Source organism: Rhipicephalus microplus, unplaced genomic scaffold (assembly GCF_043290135.1).
Source record: "Rhipicephalus microplus isolate Deutch F79 unplaced genomic scaffold, USDA_Rmic scaffold_66, whole genome shotgun sequence".
NCBI classification, from domain to species: Eukaryota; Metazoa; Arthropoda; class Arachnida; order Ixodida; family Ixodidae; genus Rhipicephalus; species Rhipicephalus microplus.
This window is the reverse complement of record NW_027464639.1, coordinates 1,478,944-1,497,680: the sequence shown is the minus strand read 5'-3', so window position 1 is coordinate 1,497,680 and position 18,737 is coordinate 1,478,944. Positions and strand designations below refer to the sequence as shown.

At 48.0% G+C, this 18,737-nt stretch overlaps 1 protein-coding gene across 10 annotated transcripts in view; it reads left to right on the top strand.

Moving 5' to 3' along the window:
• LOC142790041 (uncharacterized) overlaps positions 1 to 18,737 on the top strand; it is a 467,642-nt gene that overhangs the window by 104,448 nt on the left and 344,457 nt on the right. For all 10 annotated transcript variants that reach the window (XM_075885074.1, XM_075885070.1, XM_075885072.1 and 7 more), the window contains exon 7: positions 16,964 to 17,030. In XM_075885074.1, the coding sequence (XP_075741189.1) occupies positions 16,964 to 17,030 (67 nt within the window). The remainder of the gene's footprint in view (positions 1 to 16,963; positions 17,031 to 18,737) is intronic.

The following is an 18,737-nucleotide window of genomic DNA, read 5'->3' as shown; positions in this document are numbered from 1 at the left end:
CTTAAAACATTTCACTACCGTAGGGCTCGTAAAGATCGTCCGACAGTTTTTCGCGCGATGACCCATTCGGTTACACAGAAAACATCGCTGAATGCTCTCTGGTGCACGCTTCTTTTCTTCGGGAGCCAATTTCTTCGAATCATCGGGACACTCCTTCTTGACCTTGGCCAAATTAGTGCCACCCTGCGCTTCCAAGAATTGATCAGCCAATTCAAGCATGTCTACAAGTGAGTCAGCCTTCCTCTCTTTTAAGTACAATGACAGGCTTGGGTGGCAACTAGTAAGAAATTGTTCTCTAATTAGGAGCTCTCGAAGTTCATCGTACTCCTGTGCTGTCCCTGAAAGTTCAATCCATCTGTCGAAATAATGACAAAGTCGGGCGGCATACTGCGTAGCTGTCTCACCATCAGCTGGCTTTCCTGTCCGAAATCTGTCCTGGAATCCTTCCACAGTGAATCTAAATCGCTTCAGCAAAGCAGCTTTCACCTTTGCATAGTTGGCTGCATCGGTCGGCGTCAGCCTACCGTACACACTGAGCGCTTCACCACTCAAGCAAGTACTCAAAGCAGTTGCCCATTGATGTTCCGGCCAATTCTGGCTCTTCGCAATCGTCTCAAATCGGTGAAGGTACGCGTCAAGGTCGTCCTTCCTTTCATCAAACGCTACGAGCAGCTTGCTTGGGTTCAAGCGGAAGCCGTGATCTTCCCGTTCGCTGCTTTCAACTCTAGCTTGGACGGGAGTTTCGCTTCGCTGTTGCAAACGGAGCCGCTCGAGTTCCATCTCGTGCTGCCGCTGCCGTTCCCTTTCAGCCATCTCCGCTTCTCTTTCTTCTCTCGCCCTTTCGGCTGCCAACTTTTCTCTCTCCAGCTCCAACTTCAATTGCTGCTCTCTTTCTTCCTTCAGCTGTCGCTCTTTTGCCTCTCTTTCTTCTTTCAGCTGTCGCTCCTTTGCTTCTCTTTCTTCTCTCGCCCTTTGGGCGGCCAGCCTTTCTCTCTCCAACTCAGCTGCCTTTTCTTCCTTGGCCCTCTCTGCCGCCAACCTCTCTCTCTCCACCTCAGCTTCTTTTTCCGCTTTGGCTCTTTCGACCGCCAACCTCTCTTTTTCCAGCTCGGCTGCTTTTTCTTCTTTGGCTCTCTCTTTTTCTTCTTTTTCCTTCTGGGTGACCCACTTCCGTAGTTCGGCGCCAGAAAGACCCATCTTTTCACCAAGAGCAACTAACTTTTCGAGATCCATTGTGTCTCGCAACTCGCAACTAAAACCTTGCCGCGTGCAAAAAGTATCTGCCTAAATCAGTCTATCGGAACACTCCCCTGCACTCGTTAACGAGAACACTGAACAACACACAAAATCGTTCCGATAGCACTATCAACAACTCGAGGCTCTTTCTCACTACTTTGGACACACTGTGCACCAAAAGGTCCTGTTTCGCGGACGCCAGATTAATTGTCACACCTGTCCCGTTTATTAGGGAGGCGATCGCCGGGCTAATTCTAAGAGCCGAAGTATCGGCCCCCCGAACCGCACCACGAAAGCGTGGACAATTTAAGAGTGGTCCTTATTGGTGCGCCAGCGGACGCCGGCTGTGGTCCAAAGAACAAGTCAGAGCCGAGAGTTGATAAACAAACAAAATTATATTCTCAATAATGGCAGATCGTAAACAATACACAAAAATGCACACTCCACAATAGTTGCATACAATATGTCACCAATCAAACCAATCAATCACGTACTACACAATACAATCAACCACACTCAAAACAACGGACACAGACAACAATACGCACTACAATGCAGTCGCATGCATTGGACAACCAAGACACTTAAGGACTAAAGAGATAGAAAACCTATTCAGTCCAAAGTCCTTGGAACACAAGTCTGAATGATACTCTTCCGAGAATCACTCACTCAAAGTCCAGCGTTGTTGTCGTTCCGCAGCTCTCGAAGTTTCTCTTCCAGGAAACCTCCCGTCTTCAATTGGCCACTCCTCAAACTTCAACTTCTTCGCCGGAAAACCGTCGGCTTCACACACGCAGCTGTTGCCACGGGTCTTCGCTCAATAGCGGTAAACACACGCTCTTGCCTGTAGCCCGAGCCTTCACCCCTCAGGTGGAACTCCTCTTCATCTCCTGCTCTGTCACTACAAACAGCACCTTCGCCGACTCCACGGCGGAATCCCTACGCGCTCCGGCGCTAACTTTCCGTCTTCTCCTGCTTTCTCGTCTCGGCCGCTCAATTAAATACTTTCCGCGCCACCTTCCAGAACGTTCTCATTTCGTCGGCGCGATGCGCAGCGAAGGCTGGGGAGAGGCACGAGACGGTTCGACTGCCCTCTCCGGAGAATGATTCACTCGGTCTGACCCCGCCTCCTTCGTTCTAGAAAAATCGCGGCCTTGCTGGGCCGCCGATGTGGGGTGAGGAGGATCGTCTGCGAAGCCGTGCTTCTGCGGGGAGAGCGCACGCCCGGGAGCCCTGGATGTTTGCTTTCTTTTTTTTTTCTTTTTACCTCGCGGCGTTTCTGCCGCCCGTTGTCGCAAGGATTTGGCGGCGCGCTCTTTTTTTAGCGCTCGTTCTGTGACAAAGACACCCGCAAAACTGTCGCTTCCCTCCCCCTCTCTCCTCTCACAAGGCCAACGCAGGCAGTGTCTGCTAGTAAAAAATCAACCGCTTGCCCTGCAAAACCGTTCGCTGGCCACCCTGTATGTCTAGGCACTGGATCGTGCATTTGGAATTCACTCAAGCAAGGGAGTCTTTACTTGGCTTTCGCTTGACTTGATGCTTTTCTTGACTCGAGTAGATGTGATGGAAGCAACATTACCTTCACTCAGTAGTGGGGCAAACCCAACATCAGCGTCATACCACTCTCCTTCATTCAATGAATAAGAACAATAAAGGTGTAATAACGGTTAAACATTCACAAACTATACCCAATTGCGCAATGTTCACGCGATACCCCCTCCACTTTGTAACGCATTTACTGGAGTTCCCCCCGTAGGAAAATGCGGGCGGGTTTCTTTTTCGATTACATGACGCCTGGGTTATATGACTGTTTTACTTGGTCCCGTGAAAGTTGTATAATCATGGTTCCACTGTATTTTAGAAGATGTTTGGCATCGCAACAACAGGGTAATTTGCCTTGAAGAGCCATCAGAAAGGCACAAAGCTCCGATACAAAACCTTAGCAGGTGAGGTCATCTCATCTGTCGAAAGTTTTATGCAAGTGGCAAACCTGACCTTCGAGGTGACTTGTCATCATGAAATCACAGCAACTTCCTCTCGAACTGCGACACTTGATGGAGACTACAGAAAGAATGACTCCGGGGTCGAAGCAGAAAAATAGTGGATGATGAAAATTACATGGTCACAGCTGTTGCTCTAGTGCATTCATTTTGAATTTATTTAAAATGATGTTTTCAGATGGTGAAATTTTGCGGAGTTTCACTTGTTCTTAGAATAAATGCTTTTTTATCGTGTGCAACGGTCTGGTTCATTTTTAAGGGGGGACCAAGGTTCTTAGGGCTCTCTTTTATTTTTGAACCAAGTGTGACAGAAGTTGGCATGCCTACTTAGCTTGTTCTCCGGATTTTAAAAATGTAGTTATTTTTTCTGTAGCTTTATTAGTTGAATAAATAATCAAGATAACAATTTATATTCTTACCAGAATAGAAAAATAACCACCTGTCAAAAATTTATAAATAACATAGGGATTGACAGTAGAAAGCATAAGACATGCAACATAAGAAGCACTTTTTTGAATGGGTCATTATTTCCTACTTTACAGTACACTAAACTTCACAGCCCTGAATGTGGCCATTGCATGGGCATACAAAAGACTAGTTTGAAAAATTTGCATCGAGAGAAATCAAAATCTGCTTCCTATGTTGTGTGCTCCAAACATATAGCTTCATGCTGCAAAATAAAATATTCTGCTATCTGTAATATTTTAGGATATATTGCAGTAATTTTCATGCAGGGTGTACAAAATCGCCATTTTGAGAAAATAAAGAAAACAAACAATTCTAACATTTTTAACTGTAAAAATGTATGCACCTATAATTACACAGCCATTGACATATAAATGAATGCTAGAAAGCCTAAGGAGTGCAATGCTGCAAGCTGATCAAAAATTGAACAAGTACTTCTCGAATTACAGCACAGTAAAGTTCATTGCATGCAACCAAATACAGAAACTTTTTTATAATAAAATAAAAAACGTAGCTGCCCATTAAATATAGGCTCCCAGCAATGTTTTTTTTTGTGCACATTTAGCTACATTGTGCAAAAACAATTACAGCTCTAGCTGTCCTAGGTCCACTTTTACCGAACAAGCAAAAGAAAGTGGTCAAAATCTGTGCTTCGAGAATAATGCTGTTAAAACTTAATTTTGCTGTTTTGAAGAAAAAAAATCATGGCACACATACTTTTAGTCAGTTAATATGCACCGCGGGAATGTAATAGGACTGGTTGTTTGTACGAGCGTGTCGTTTCTTCTAGTCCTGTAGCAAGTTGTGGCCGTGTGCTTGTCTGCCGCGAGGCCGCTTATCAGTTCGGTGACTGTACTGTACAGTACGGTGACTCAGTACGGTACTGTACAGTACGGTGTATCAGTACGGTGACTGTACAGTTCGGTGACTGTACTGGCTGGCTCTTTCATTTTTTGCCCTCGTGGTAATGGCACATGCAGCTTCCGTAGCGCGGTGCCAAGTCTCTTGGCCACATGATTAGTGCAGTCTTCTTTTTCTATATTGACAGCACCATAGACTTTTGACCCTGCAACTGCACTATATGCTTTGCTGTCACCGTCAATCAAGAATGTCATGAAATGCAGTGGAGTGTCATAAGTCAATGTTCTCTGCAAAATGTGCATCGCAGCCTCCGTTTCCATGGCATGGGAGGAACAGTCTGCATTGTTTTCACAGACTGGGCCTTGGAATGCCTGCCACACTTCCTCGTCTGGGCCCATATCCTTGTGCCTACTGCATGTCAGGCAGTAATTTGATATGACCTGGAAGTCTAAGCAGAGGGCAGTATCTAAGGAAATAACTGCGCCAATCCCGTTGTGGCTTTTGTGGCCCCTCTTCTGCGAAGTGCAGTCAAACATAACAGCCACATCAGTTTCGCCTGCTACTTCTTTCGTCAACTCTCTGGATCGGCGCAAGTTTTCACTCACAGCTGCCATGGCAGCGGTGTGCACCTTCTTTGCTATCGAAAAAAATCCTCGGTGGTGCATTGGCTTTGGGAGTCCAATAATGGAGCAAAATCTCGACAATTGCTCATGCCAAATGCCGACATTGCGTGCAGCCACCACCGCCCTCACATTTACAGCGAAACTATCTTGGGAGTTCCCACTGTCGTACCGTTGGCTCACTGGGCTGCTGCCGTCCGCCGTAAGATGCAGTGACGTATAGGAGCACGAAAGAACAGTCACTGAGCATTAGCTGTTTTCGCAATGAAGTTTGAGGAGCGACGAAAGTCCCTGGCGCTTTTCTGCCGGCTCTCGAACGGAAAGTTTTTGAATACCGCAAGCAGGGCATGCCCCACCTGCCACAAGTGCCGTCAGCAAGAGGGTGTCGCACAAAACTGTCGTTGCACAAACCTCATCGCGCTGTCTTTCGTCTTTTTCGAAGAAGCCGAGCTTCTTTTTCGAAGCACTGACGAAAGAAAGCGCATCGTCAATCCCTTCATCGCAGCCACTGTCGCTCGTGCACTCGTCGATGCCGCCGTCAGGCCTAGCACACGTAGGCGCGTTCTTGTTCGTCGCCATCGTTCGGGGCGCTTTACGTCGCCTTCCCTTGAACTTGTGCTTCGTTCGAAACTTCTGCGGTCTCACGTTGCACTTTTTCGGGCTTGCCATCGCAGAAATATGCATAGACGCGCAGAAAACAGACGGACCAAATGCCGATGGCCGCCACCAACACAGCTGACAATGACTCGGTAGCCAATTGCGATGCGGCTTAGGGTGCCGTGTGTTTCAAACCGCTCAAACCACGTGATAAAAAGGCCTCGTAGTTTTTTTTTTTGCACACGTACGAAACTGGCGGTCGTCGGAGCTGTATGAAGAAGGCCGGACGCAACTTTCCCAACCGATCGCGATGGCGGGCGGCACTGCGACGGGGAGCAGCGCGCAGTCAAAGATGGCCAATATCGGCGCAAATTCACGAAATTTCGAGCCACCGCGATGCCATCATACACATTTTTTTGCATTTTGCGGTTCGAATTTAGTTTTGAAATTTTCACAGATGAAAGAAGGTTTGAAGATTACAATGCAATAAAAATCAGAAATACGAGAAATTTTGCTAAAAACGCAATTTTTCGACTCGCATCTCCCCTTAAGAGTAGATGACGTGTTCCATGATCTTGGAGCATATGTTGGTGAGGGAAATGGGACGGTAGTTTGCAGGGGATGACCGGTCACCTTTTTTGAAGATTGGAATGACCTTCCCTGTCCTCCAATCATCTGGCACTGTACCTGTGTCAAGTGAGTGCCGAAAGATAATACAAAGAATCGCACTGCACGCATATTTTGTACTTTTTAGTGCTTAAGCGTTGATTCCATCAATACCGCAAGATGAACACTTCAGGGAGTCAATGACCTTGACAATGCCCTCTGCCCTGAATTCAATACCCTCCATTGGAGAAAAATTGAAATATGGAAAGTGTGGTAATGCATCTGTACTCGTTTTTGTGAACACTGAACAAAACGCTAGATTCAGTGCGTCGGGAACTTCGGAATCGGTAATGGGTGTCCCCATGTTATCACATAGTGAAATAGTACTTTTAATATCAGGCTTAATCGCTTTCCAAAAACAGCGCGGGTTAGACTGCAGCATATTTGGTATGGTAGTCGAATAGTAGTCACGCTTGGCGCGTGCTTTTACTGCGTTGTATTCTTTAACGTCCTTATTATGCTTTTGCCAGGCCGAGGATGAACCAGTTCGTTTAGCATTTCAAAATAATCGCTTTTTTATTACTTAGGTCTTTCAAAGACTTGTTAAACCAGGGGGAACGGGCTTATTCATTTATAGCGATAGTTGGGATGTAAAGATTCATTAAACGCAGCATTTTGGCTTTGAATAGTATCCAAATGCTCTCGGTTGAATGCTGCCGATATGTAAGGGCAAGTTTCTCGTGAAAAACGGAAAGTTCACGGTTGATGCTGGAATAATCGGCTTTGTCGTATAGCGTGAGTACTTTTTTAGATTTCTTGCTTTTTAAGATGTTGCAAGGAAATGTTGCATGAATGACGTTGTGGTCAGGAAAACCATGGATATACATAAGAAGGGGGGGGGGGGCACATTATCGGGGTGTGACGTGAAAAGGAGGTCCAAGACTGTTGATGAGTGTTGGGTTACTCGGGTAGGTTTATTGACCAGCTGTGAGAGGCGAAAAAGCAAACTTATGTTTACAAATTCTGCAGCCATGTTATTTTGTGCAAGACATGACGCAACATTACTCCAATCTATTGAAGAAAAATTGAAATCACCGAATAATAAGACGGGAGTGTTGGGATACGTTGTTGTTAGTTCTAACAATGCTTCCTGAAAAGACGAAAGAAAGGAGCTATCGGCACATGGTGAACGGTGGCAACAGCCGATTAACATGTGCGGTGAAGGGGCATGGCAGCACGTCCAAACCATTTCCAGAGAATTTTTAACATTTACAGCAGAGCACTTAAGCAAGCGATGTGTGGCAATCGCCACACCGCCCCCACGGTTATCATCAAAGTGGTTCTTGCGAAAGATATCAAAATCTGGCAGATCAGGAAGAATCTCGGAATCAAGTATGTTAGAGGTTAGCCACGTTTCCGTCAACAGAATGACGTTGCTAGAAGAAGAGATCAAGGTGCATAACGGATCGCGTTTTGGCATCAAGCTGCAAATGTTAGTGTGAAGCAGTGAGAGATCATGCTTAACACTCTGATTCGGTCTTCGTGGCTTTTGCGTTGCTAGGCCTGAGGTTCGACAACCAACTGCTTAGCCTGATCAAAAACATACGTTTTTCTGCCACAGATAAGCTTGTCATAACGGAGCTTAAACGGGGAGTGCTGTGCTTTTCCAAATTCGATAAGGCGCCTTCTGGCTACACGAATTTCCGGGGCAAAGTCTTCACTGATGCCGTAATCTGAGCCTTTCAGTTTACTGCTAGACGAAAGGAGTGCTTCTTTATCCTTGAAGTGGGCAAATTTTACTATTATCGGTCGCCATTTCCCTTCACGATAAGCTCAGAGTCTATGGGCACGTTCTATGTCACGACTTCGAATAGTCATGCCCAGGCTTTTGTGACAGAGATTAGTAACCAGTTCTTCACTAACACGCCACGCCTCGTTTCGCACATCACTGAACCTGTAAAAGATCAGGTTGCGCCTTCGGGATGTGCTTTCCATGTGGCTAATCCGGTCAGACAGCCTAGTTACCTGAGCAGCGCTGTTAGTGGCAACACTTTCAATGATTTCAAATTGAGACTGAACATTTGAAAGTGATAGTAAGTCGGATTCTATTTTGGTCAATCGCGAGCTCAGGTCATTGAACGTTTTTTCATGTTCATCAAGGGTTGATCTGATTGAACCTAACTGCTCAAGCATGGCCGACTGCCCAGATTGCAACGTCTTCAGTATATCAAGCATGTCACTAGACACCACACAGTGTTCATTCCTAGGTCCAGGATTAGTCTCAATATCACCTGCTAATAACAATTTCAACAGCATTTTGGCACAATCGAGAACTACAGAGATGGAGCGCCGTGGGCTCAGCAGAACAAGTAATGATCGGCATCCAGTTCGCTTAGCGTAAAGGCAGTGGTAATTCGTTACCTGCGTAGTGAAGTCAAGCGGGTTAGGATGACCCATCGCCGGTGTGCCGCCGAGCCCACTAGGCACAGTGAGCGTCTGCCCAGGGTTTATATTGGTGCTCCAAGGAACGGTGGCGCTGTCGGAAGATAGCGTGCCCGAAATCCAAGATGCCAGCTGATGACCACGAGGCAACCGTAGTGAGAGCGTTTGGCGGTGATGCGCGCATTCCGGTGCACAGTACAGGCCGGGCTGGCGCACCCCGTCATGGCGAGGTGACGCGTTCACAGGCAGGGGGTCAGCGCCGCATGGTAGTGGAGACCGAGTAGGCTTGTCGAAGTTCTGCAGTAGCATCAGGATCCAGGGCAGCACGAAGAACTGCGTAGCGAAGAAGTCAAGCGGGTTAGGATGACCCATCTCCGGTGTGCCGCCGAGCCCACCAGCTCGGCGGCACACCGGCGAACTGTGTACTTGATGGGAAGCTGACAGGGAATCGCAAATTATACATCGTGGCGAAAATTTTGTTGTAGCAGTATTAGACAATGCCCCTTTGCGCATGCCCAGTTCAAAAAGCTTGGCTGTGCTTGTGCTACGAGGGTGCAGGGGCTTTGTCGAAGGCCAGAAACTCTAATGTTCCTTCTCGAAGGGTGAAGATCGATAAGACATATATAGTTGTGGCCCATGTGTATACAATGCTGTACCACCACAAGAAGGTTGGGAAACGACATGGAGTTGAGGTGAAGTTTTTGATGCTTAAGGAGCTTGCAGTCTTATGCACATTCATAGGTGGCACGAAAACAGGGTGCAAGAAGCACTACACGAAATCATATGCAGAATGCAGTGCTGGAGGGGTATATGAAATACATTTGTCATGTGGCTAAAGTTGTGTGGTACAAATGGAAAGATGTGCAACATGTGCACGTGTGAACATCATTTCTCAGTAAAAGAAACACATACAAATGGGCACCTACCCACCCAGTGCTCAGAGTGCAAGTGTAAACCAATGCTGGAAAATAAGAAGATATTGAGCTGCTGCTGCGATAATAGAGCAAGTAAAATTTGCAAAACACATTACACAAGGAAGAAGGGAAATGACTGTGCCAATGAATCATCTGTTGACTAAAGTATGAAGTCCTTTGCCACTTTTCATTGTCAATTTACTGTATTGCACATGGACATCTTATAAAACTTCGTAATAACTGAGCTTTTGAATTTTTGTATACTGCTGTTTGTGTGTTGGGAGGCAGGCTTGATTACCTTGTTGCAAAGGCTCCTTGGTGGGGATCTACCTTACTCCTTTGTTATTTGTCTGCGTAGCATGAGCTTACTTTCATTTTGTGGATTGTTCATTTCACTCTTCTTTTTTTCATGGTTGTTCAAATTATCAACCTTTAGCACTTCTTCGAAAGTACTACACTATGCAGTCGAATCTTGTTATAGCAATCCTCAATATGTTTTTTTTCGAAAATTCCCCTCCAAATGTCCATTGTCTTATTGTAAAAATGTTTCACTACTACAAATTTCAGAATATTGCATGTTTCAGAATAATTTATCGAATTTTATCTCCCTTACATTTTCAGAACACTCCAAAATAATGAATGACGACATTAAGAAGCTATTCACGGCTGTAAACATTATGCCCAGCTCCGTAGCTGCCAATCTTGTCATGATGAGAATGCTGACATATTTCTCTTTGCCTGCACTATTCAATTGTGCGATAGCCCTGTTGTCATCATCGTCTGGAACTTGCTTTTCAAGTTAGCCTTTGCCCCGTCATCCTTGCTTTTGTGAGGCAGCTTGACATGCGGGCTGGTTTCTAGCCTTTTTGTTGGTGGTTGAACATTCAAGATGAGCTACGGAAACGGCACGAGAGGAATGCTTAGACGGTGAAAAATGCAATACGAGAGACCTATTGGTTGAAGTCTCTGATAATAACTCGCTCATGCCGTACTAACGCTCACACAACCTACAGTGCTTCAACAAAGCGTGCATGTGAGCTTAGCTAATGACCGATAAGATCCGTATCATCCATTGTGGTAAGGAAACTGCGACGAGAGTAAAGACGACGTTGAAACAGTGCACGCAAACCAACGTGAAGAATTCGTATTAACTGCTGTAGGGAACTATGTGAACGACGACGAAGCAGCATGAAACGGCAAGCCACAGCGTTGGTGCACGCGCGACCCGAGCTTGCGTTTGTTTTGTATTTTCGGCCTGTTGGCGTTCCTCGCTCTTTTGGCGTTCCTCGGCCTTCCAGTAGGTCTGTACGTGAATAAACTGTGTGACATCTGGTGGAGGTGTGTGGACTCGCGTACAAACCTGGAACTTCGCTCCCGTAAGCTTCCCCCTCTACGTGACACGAACATGGCCACCGAGACGCCTCTCCGGGTGGGACCTTCGACCGTCCATGTCACTTGTGGTGCCGTGTATCCTCAACGAGACCCTCCTATCTTCACGGGCTCCACTGAGTCGGACGTCGAAGATTGGCTGGCGAGGTACGACAAAGTCGGCGCAAGTAACAAATGGGACGACCCAAGTAAGCTGGGCTACGTCACATTCTACCTTGCGGACACCGCGCAACTGTGGTTTAATAACCACGCAGCTGACATTACTACGTGGTCTGCATTCAAGACGGCTATTACGGACGTCTTTGGACGACCTGCGGCACGCAAGCTTAAAGCCGAGCACCGTTTACGTCACCGTGCGCAGCAACCAGGCGAGACCTACACAGGCTACATTGAAGATGTGTTGCATCTATGCAACCGCATCAACTCTATCATGCCTGAGGAAGAAAAAATCAGGCACATATTGAAAGGCATTGACGACAACGCCTTTCAGATGTTGCTCGCGAGAAATCCCCCCACCATTGCTGTCCTCGTTTCCCTCTGTCAAAGCTTCGATGAATTGCGTAGGCAGCGCGCAATTGCTCGTCAAGCCCTCACGATGCCAGACACGCTGGCAAGCTTGCACCTAGCTGCCCATCCTACCGACCAGCAGCCGCTGCTTTTGACAATCAAGGACTTCGTCCGCGAAGAGGTAGCGCGCCAGCTGTCACTGCTGCCACTGACACATGAGCTCACGCAAGCTTTGGCACCGGACCTCCAACACATCATTCGGACCCAAGTCGCTGAAGCCCTTCCGCCGGTGCATAAGCAACCACCAGTCACAACGCCTCTCACGTACGCCGCCGTCGCTGCTCGGCCTACGCAACAGCGTATGCCGTATGCTCAACCTGCCACGCCACCCTATGTCCTGCCTACAACCCCAATTGCGGCGCTGTATCCCTACGCGAGATCTTCAGCTCCATTTTACCGTCGCCCAGAAGCTTGGAGGACAACGGATAATAGGCCCATCTGTTTCGCCTGTGGTATCGCTGGACACGTCGCCCGCCACTGTCGCCGAGATCCCCCTCCAGTCGACGCCGTGGGCAGGCCAATGGCGTCGTCGTCTATGACGCCTTCAAGGTACACCACTGACGGTCCTCGACCCTTCGCAAACCATCGGTCACCATCGCCACGACGACGCTCCCTGTCACCTATGCGTCGCCGACCTGCTATGGAAGAGGGAAACTGATCGCTGCAGCTCCGGAGGCAACAGCTGCATACAATTCGAACTGCTTAAGGCCTCCATCTTTCTCGCCGCAAAACGTTATTGACGTCAATGTTGAGGGGGCCGCCGCACAAGCGCTTATCGACACAGGGGCCGCCGTTTCCATAATCTGTGAGACCTTATGCCGCAAGTTGAAAAAGGTGACGACGCCTCTTTCGAGCCTGAGGCTCCACATGGTCAACTCGCAGTGCATAGAACCTACAGCTGTGTGCACTGCACGTGTCATTATCCAAGGTGAACTTTATGCCATTGAATTTTTTGTGCTGGCATCCTGCTCCCACGAAGTCATTCTTGGATGGGACTTTCTTTCGCGTCATCGGGCCATCATAGATTCTCACGTGCAGAAGTTGCCCTTACACCGCTGCCAACCTCTTGTTCGGTGGATTCTCTTTCTGAAGCTTACAAACTTGTCGTTGTTGCAGACACTGAAATAGCACCGAGAACATCCGCCCTTGTAGCCCTGACCTGTACGGCTGCTCCTGCCGGAACTGTTTTGTTCACTTCGTCTGACGTATTTACCCGCCGCCGTAGCCTACACCTGCCCTTTGCCGTACTCACCGTGGAATCCGGTGCTACCGCCATGCTCGTCGCGAACTCGCTATCGTCGCCAGTTACCTTACTTCGCTGAGAATGTTTGGGTAACATACAAGACGTTGACCTCTTGCGCCCTCTAGAGTTCGCCGAACACGCACCTCACCTCCAGCTCAATGCTATGACGCCACCTGTGGCCACACTGCCCGCGCCAGACTCATTCCAGCCCTCTGTTGCCGCTGAGCTATCGCCGACACAAAGAAGCGAACTCTTGTCCCTTCTTCGAGAGTTCCGTTCTGTCTTCGATTGCGCTCAACCATCTTTGGGTCGCACAGCGAACATCACGCATAATATTGACACCGGTACTCATGCTCCCTTACGCCAACGACCATATCGAGTTTCAGCGGAAGAGCGCCGTATTATCAACGAACAAGTCGACGATATGCTCAAGCGTGGTCTCATCCAGCCATCGCAGAGCCCTTGGTCGTCCCCTGTTGTACTTATGCGCAAAAAGGATGGGTCTATCCGATTCTGTGTAGACTACCGCCGGCTCAATAAGATAACTCGGAAGGATGTGTACCCGTTGCCACCCATCGACGACGCTCTCGATTGCTTGCAAGGGGCAGAATATTTCTCCTCCTTAGATTTACGCTCAGGATATTGGCAAGTTCCAATGGCTGATCCTGACCGATCGAAGACTGCATTTGTAACACCTGATGGGCTGTATGAGTTTAACGTCAGTCCGTTTGGACTCTGCAACGCCCCAGCTACCTTCGAACGGATGATGGACACCATCCTTCGCGGCTACAAGTGGAACACATGCCTTTGCTACCTAGACGATATCGTCGTTTTTTCCCGCGACTTTTCCACTCACCTTGTTCGTCTTCGTGCTATTCTCACGTCTCACCTCTGCTGGCCTTCAACTTAACATCAAGAAGTGCCATTTTGCCGCACGTCAGCTCACTATACTGGGTCACGTTGTCTGCAAAGAGGGTGTTCTCCCGGATCCGGCGAAACTCCGCGCCGTGGCCGACTATCCGAAGCCCAATTCCATCAAGACGCTTCGAAGTTTTATCAGCCTGTGCTGCTCATACTTTCGTCGATTTGTGCGCAACTTCTCTTCCATCATCGCACCTCTTACCAACCTGTTGACAACTTCCAAAGGCATTTCTGCTTGGTCAAAAGAGTGCGACGAATCCTTCACCACGCTTCGGCGGTTATTATTATCACCTCCAATTGTACGTCATTTTGACCCTGATGCGCCTACGGAGGTCCACACCGACGCCAGTGGCGTCGGTCTTGGTGCTGTGTTGGCTCAACGAAAACCAGGGTACCAAGAATACGTGGTCGCTTACGCGAGTCGAACCCTCAAGAAAGCCGAGTGTAATTATTCCGTCACGGAGAAAAAGTGCCTCGCAATTGTCTGGGCTTTGACGAAGTTCCACCCATACCTTTATGGCCGCCCTTTCGAAGTTGTCACGGACCACCACGCTCTATGCTGGCTATCATCGCTCAAAGACCCGTCGGGGCGCCTTGGTCGTTGGGCGCTTCGCCTACAGGAATACGACATTCGTGTTGTATACCGATCCGGCCGCAAGCACTCCGACGCTGATGCGCTATCCCGCTCGCCGCTACCGGCTGACCCAGCCTCCTCGTCACCTTCTTCAGCTGTCATAACACCAATCGACTTCAGACATGGCATCGGAACAACGCAAAGATGTGTGGATTTCCCAACACCTCGCCTTTTTGACTGATCCGTTAGCTAATTCAGTGTCAAGAACTATCCGCCGTCAAGCCACACATTTCGCTATTCGAGACGACCTGCTCTATCGGCGGAATTACACGTCTGAAGGTAGGAAGTGGCTGTTAGTGATACCCAACCACATGCGCTCGGAAATCTGTACTGCTTTCCACAACGACCCGCAAAGCGCTCACGCTGGCGCTCTCAAAACGTACAACCGTCTACGTCAGCGGTACTACTGGCGCGGCATGTACACATTTGTCCGCAAGTACGTACGTGCTTGTACTGCATGCCTGCAACGTAAAGTCCCACCTCAGCGCCCTGCCGGTACACTTCAGCCTCTGCCGTGTCCAGCGCGTCCGTTTGACCGCGTCGGTATCGACTTATACGGACCACTTCCCACGTCGTCTTCTGGAAATAGGTGGATAATTGTCGGCGTGGACCACCTCACGCGTTACGCGGAGACAGCAGCACTACCCGCAGCAACCGCGAGAGAAGTTGCGTTTTTCATCTCGTGCAACTTTGTTCTTCGCCATGGTGCTCCCCGCGAACTTTTGAGCAACCGGGGCCTTGTTTTCTTGTCTGACGCCATTCAAGCGTTGCTCGCTCAGTGCAACATGGTTCATCGCCTGACGACAGCATATTACCCGCAGACGAATGGCCTCACAGAACGATTTAATCGCACTCTCGGTGATATGTTGACGATGTACACAGCTTCAGACCAGACCAATCGGGACACTGTCCTTCCATTCGTCAAGTATGCGTATAACACCGCTACGCACACGACAACAGGATTCTCCCCTTTCTTTCTGTTGTACGGACGCGAACCATCGTGCACGCTGGACACTATCCTCCCATACACGCCCGACTCCTCTGAGTACACTGCAATTTCTGATGTTGCCAGGTACGCAGAAGATTGCAGACGATTGGCCCGTTCTCTGACAACCGAGGACCAAGGCCACCAGAAGCTACGGCTTGACACCGATCGACATCTCTCTACTTTCACGACTGGTGCTCTCGTTTGGCTCTGGGTTCCACCGAGCACTCCTGGCCTTTCGTCGAAATTACTGGCACGATACCACGGGCCCTACCGCATTCTCGCCCGTACGTCACCCGTCAATTATGAGATTGAGCCATTGACACAGTCTCATGACTTACGCCGTCGTGGCCGAGAAATTGTGCATGTGAGTCGCCTGAAGCCGTATTACGACCCTGCTACAGTGACTACGCCTTAAGTCGCCAGGTTGGCTACGCTATTCACCGGGGGCCAGGGTAGGGAACTATGCGAACGACGACGAAGCAGCATGAAATGGCAAGCCACAGCGTTGTGCACGCGCGACCCGAGCTTGCGTTTGTTTTGTATTTTCGGCCTGTTGGCGTTCCTCGCTCTTCTGGTGTTCCTCGGCCTTCCAGTAGGTCTGTATGTGAATAAACTGCGTGACACTGCTAACATTTCGCAGTGCGCAAGAAGGACGCGCCTGCTTACCGTAATAGTTTATTTTCCAGCAGTCGAGCTGCTCACGGCAAGATAGACTGCCCTCTTTTTCAAATAAATGTGTACTGGTTCTGTATTACTTCGAGTTCGTTTTTTCGCACTTATTTGAGCATAATGTGGTTGCTCGATAATGTATACACAGCATGGGTATGCGGCTCATGAGTTAATGTTTACTTTTTTTGTGCAAATTTTTATTACTTTCTTTAAAAAGACTTCACAATAAAGGATAATATTTAGCGGTTCTTTGCGATTTGTTGCATTGAAATTTCACTGTGTATTCACCATTGCTGCAGATCCTTCTTATGCGTTATGGCTGCCGTGCAAAGAACACTGTGCCACCAGTGGTCTGGGTGCAACTAGCAACTTCGATGAGGACGGCTTGCCTCATGAAGACTATGGCTGTATCTGTGCCTTGTTAATTCACTGATAATTTTTTTAGAATGGTGCATTAGTAGCTGTAAGCTATGTCTGTAGACAATTACTAGCATCATTTGTGGTCTATACTACAGTGTTGCTTGTGTCTGTACAGTCTAGTGTAGAACATACTCACGACCTTTTTTCTTTCTTGCCTTTCTTTGTTCGCTTTCTCCTGGAATAGCAAGGCAGAGACACGGCACCTGTGGTCAGCAACTCTAATGCACCTAAGGTGTCGCCTGTATAGTAACAAAGAAATTGACCTCTTCAAACAATAGAAAAGTGGGCTGCTTGGACATCATGTAATGCGTTTTTTTTTACATGTCGTCAAAGCATTCTCGTCATTCAGTGTAGCTTAGCAACTTGAACTTGCGGTCTTACTTTTTCTTAGGGCGGCCGTCGTCGCGCTGGTGTGGGTCTCGCCATTGCAGCTCGGAGTCATCTGTACAGGACTCTCCGTACGTATTCTTTCATATTGTTTTTAAATTATTTTGTTTATTTTGCAGTGATGTTGCTTCACTTTTCATGTGTTTGCTAGAGATACCTGAACATTCAATGGTATTCTATAGTTTTTCTTAATAGAAATCTGTTATCGATAATGCGTCAAGTGCTACAGCTCATTTGCCATCTAGCGCAAGGGCTGTGAGAGAAGGCAGTGATGTGACAGCTGTGCTGAATGATCGATAGTGCTACAGCCTGCTTATTTCCACTATTCTACACCAAACAGTGTGTTTTCATAGTTTAAAAATGAAACCACAGTCTCTCGAGGCTGAAGCATACTCGCATGTATCTGTCCTCATGTGCATGCACCATGCTGCCGTGGTTGTATGTGTAGATCAAGGAAAACGAATGCGCTTGCACACTGGTAGCCGCACCACTTTTCCGTTGCATCATAAACCATTTACTTACAATGCAAGTCGCTGAAGGCAAACATGTACACTTTGATATTTAGAGAGCCCTGATGTGCAAGACGTGTTGGACCGGCAGCAGAGAATTGAGAGAATTGATTGAGAATTCAGTAAATTATTGCCTTAAGTTTTCAACTGTACAAAACCTAAGGTTTGTTGTGAAAGTACTCTGCCGAGAAAAAGAATGCAGCAAAAAAAAAAAATTAACCTTGCAGAAAGTTGCCGACTTGCATTTCAAAGCTCCTCACTTATGTGCCAGATTTCTTTGCAGCATGGCAACTGAATTTCTGCTTGCTGTATGCGCGATGTCGAAACCCATGCTGACCGCAAACCCGAACTCGAATTTTGCACATGTACACTCTCGTTTTCGTAAACGATGCGAGGCTGTGCATTCATAATTGAAAGGTTTCTCTGTACTATCTATCCCTTTTAAAATGTAAATAGTGCAGAGCATTTTGTTGACTCGGGACGATACTGCACATCTGTAACCACTATGAAGAGGTTTTGCAGTTAGTACTCCTTAGGCCTTGCCTGCAGTCTTGCAACTTAGCGTGCTGCATCGGGCACTTTGTCCTAGAAAACTTGATAACGGGTGCAAATTAAATCGCACTGGCGAGCTTAATCAAGAGCAGCATACGTGGAACCAAATTTGGGTTGGAACCAAATTTGGGTGCTGGGTGCTTCGTTGTGGGTGTGAGATTTTGGAAGGCCATCTTTCATGCACAGCGTGAACTAGTGGTGCAATTTTATATGCGTTCCAAATACGGACGGAGGCGGTCTATTCTATCGAGTCACTCGTGATTGGCACATTTGAGCCGGGGGAAATGCCGTGACAGAGCGTCACGTGACGGACAGAGGCGTTTCGCTCCATCGAGTCGCACGGGATTGGCTCATTTGAGCCGTGACGAATGCCGTGACCTTCTATGTCACGTGAGCCAAGGTGTCGCGCGTCAGTTTTCCTCCGTTTCTCATGCGGAGGAGAAGGAACGGTCTGAAGAATCGTCCAAAACGGATGGATTTAAATAGCTACGAGGTGGCTTGGATCGGATTTAAATGTAAGCGCTTTGCACCTTTCACTATCAGAATACTTTGAGAACATGGCGTCGCAGCGAGCCTCATGCACTTATGCTGCGATTCAATCCTCCCTCCGTTGTTGTAGCCACCCCGTCTGTTTGTCCATGACCGTTGTCGTAGACAGGCAGACAGACACACGGACAGACAATCAGACAGGCAGACAGGTAGACGGACAGACAGATG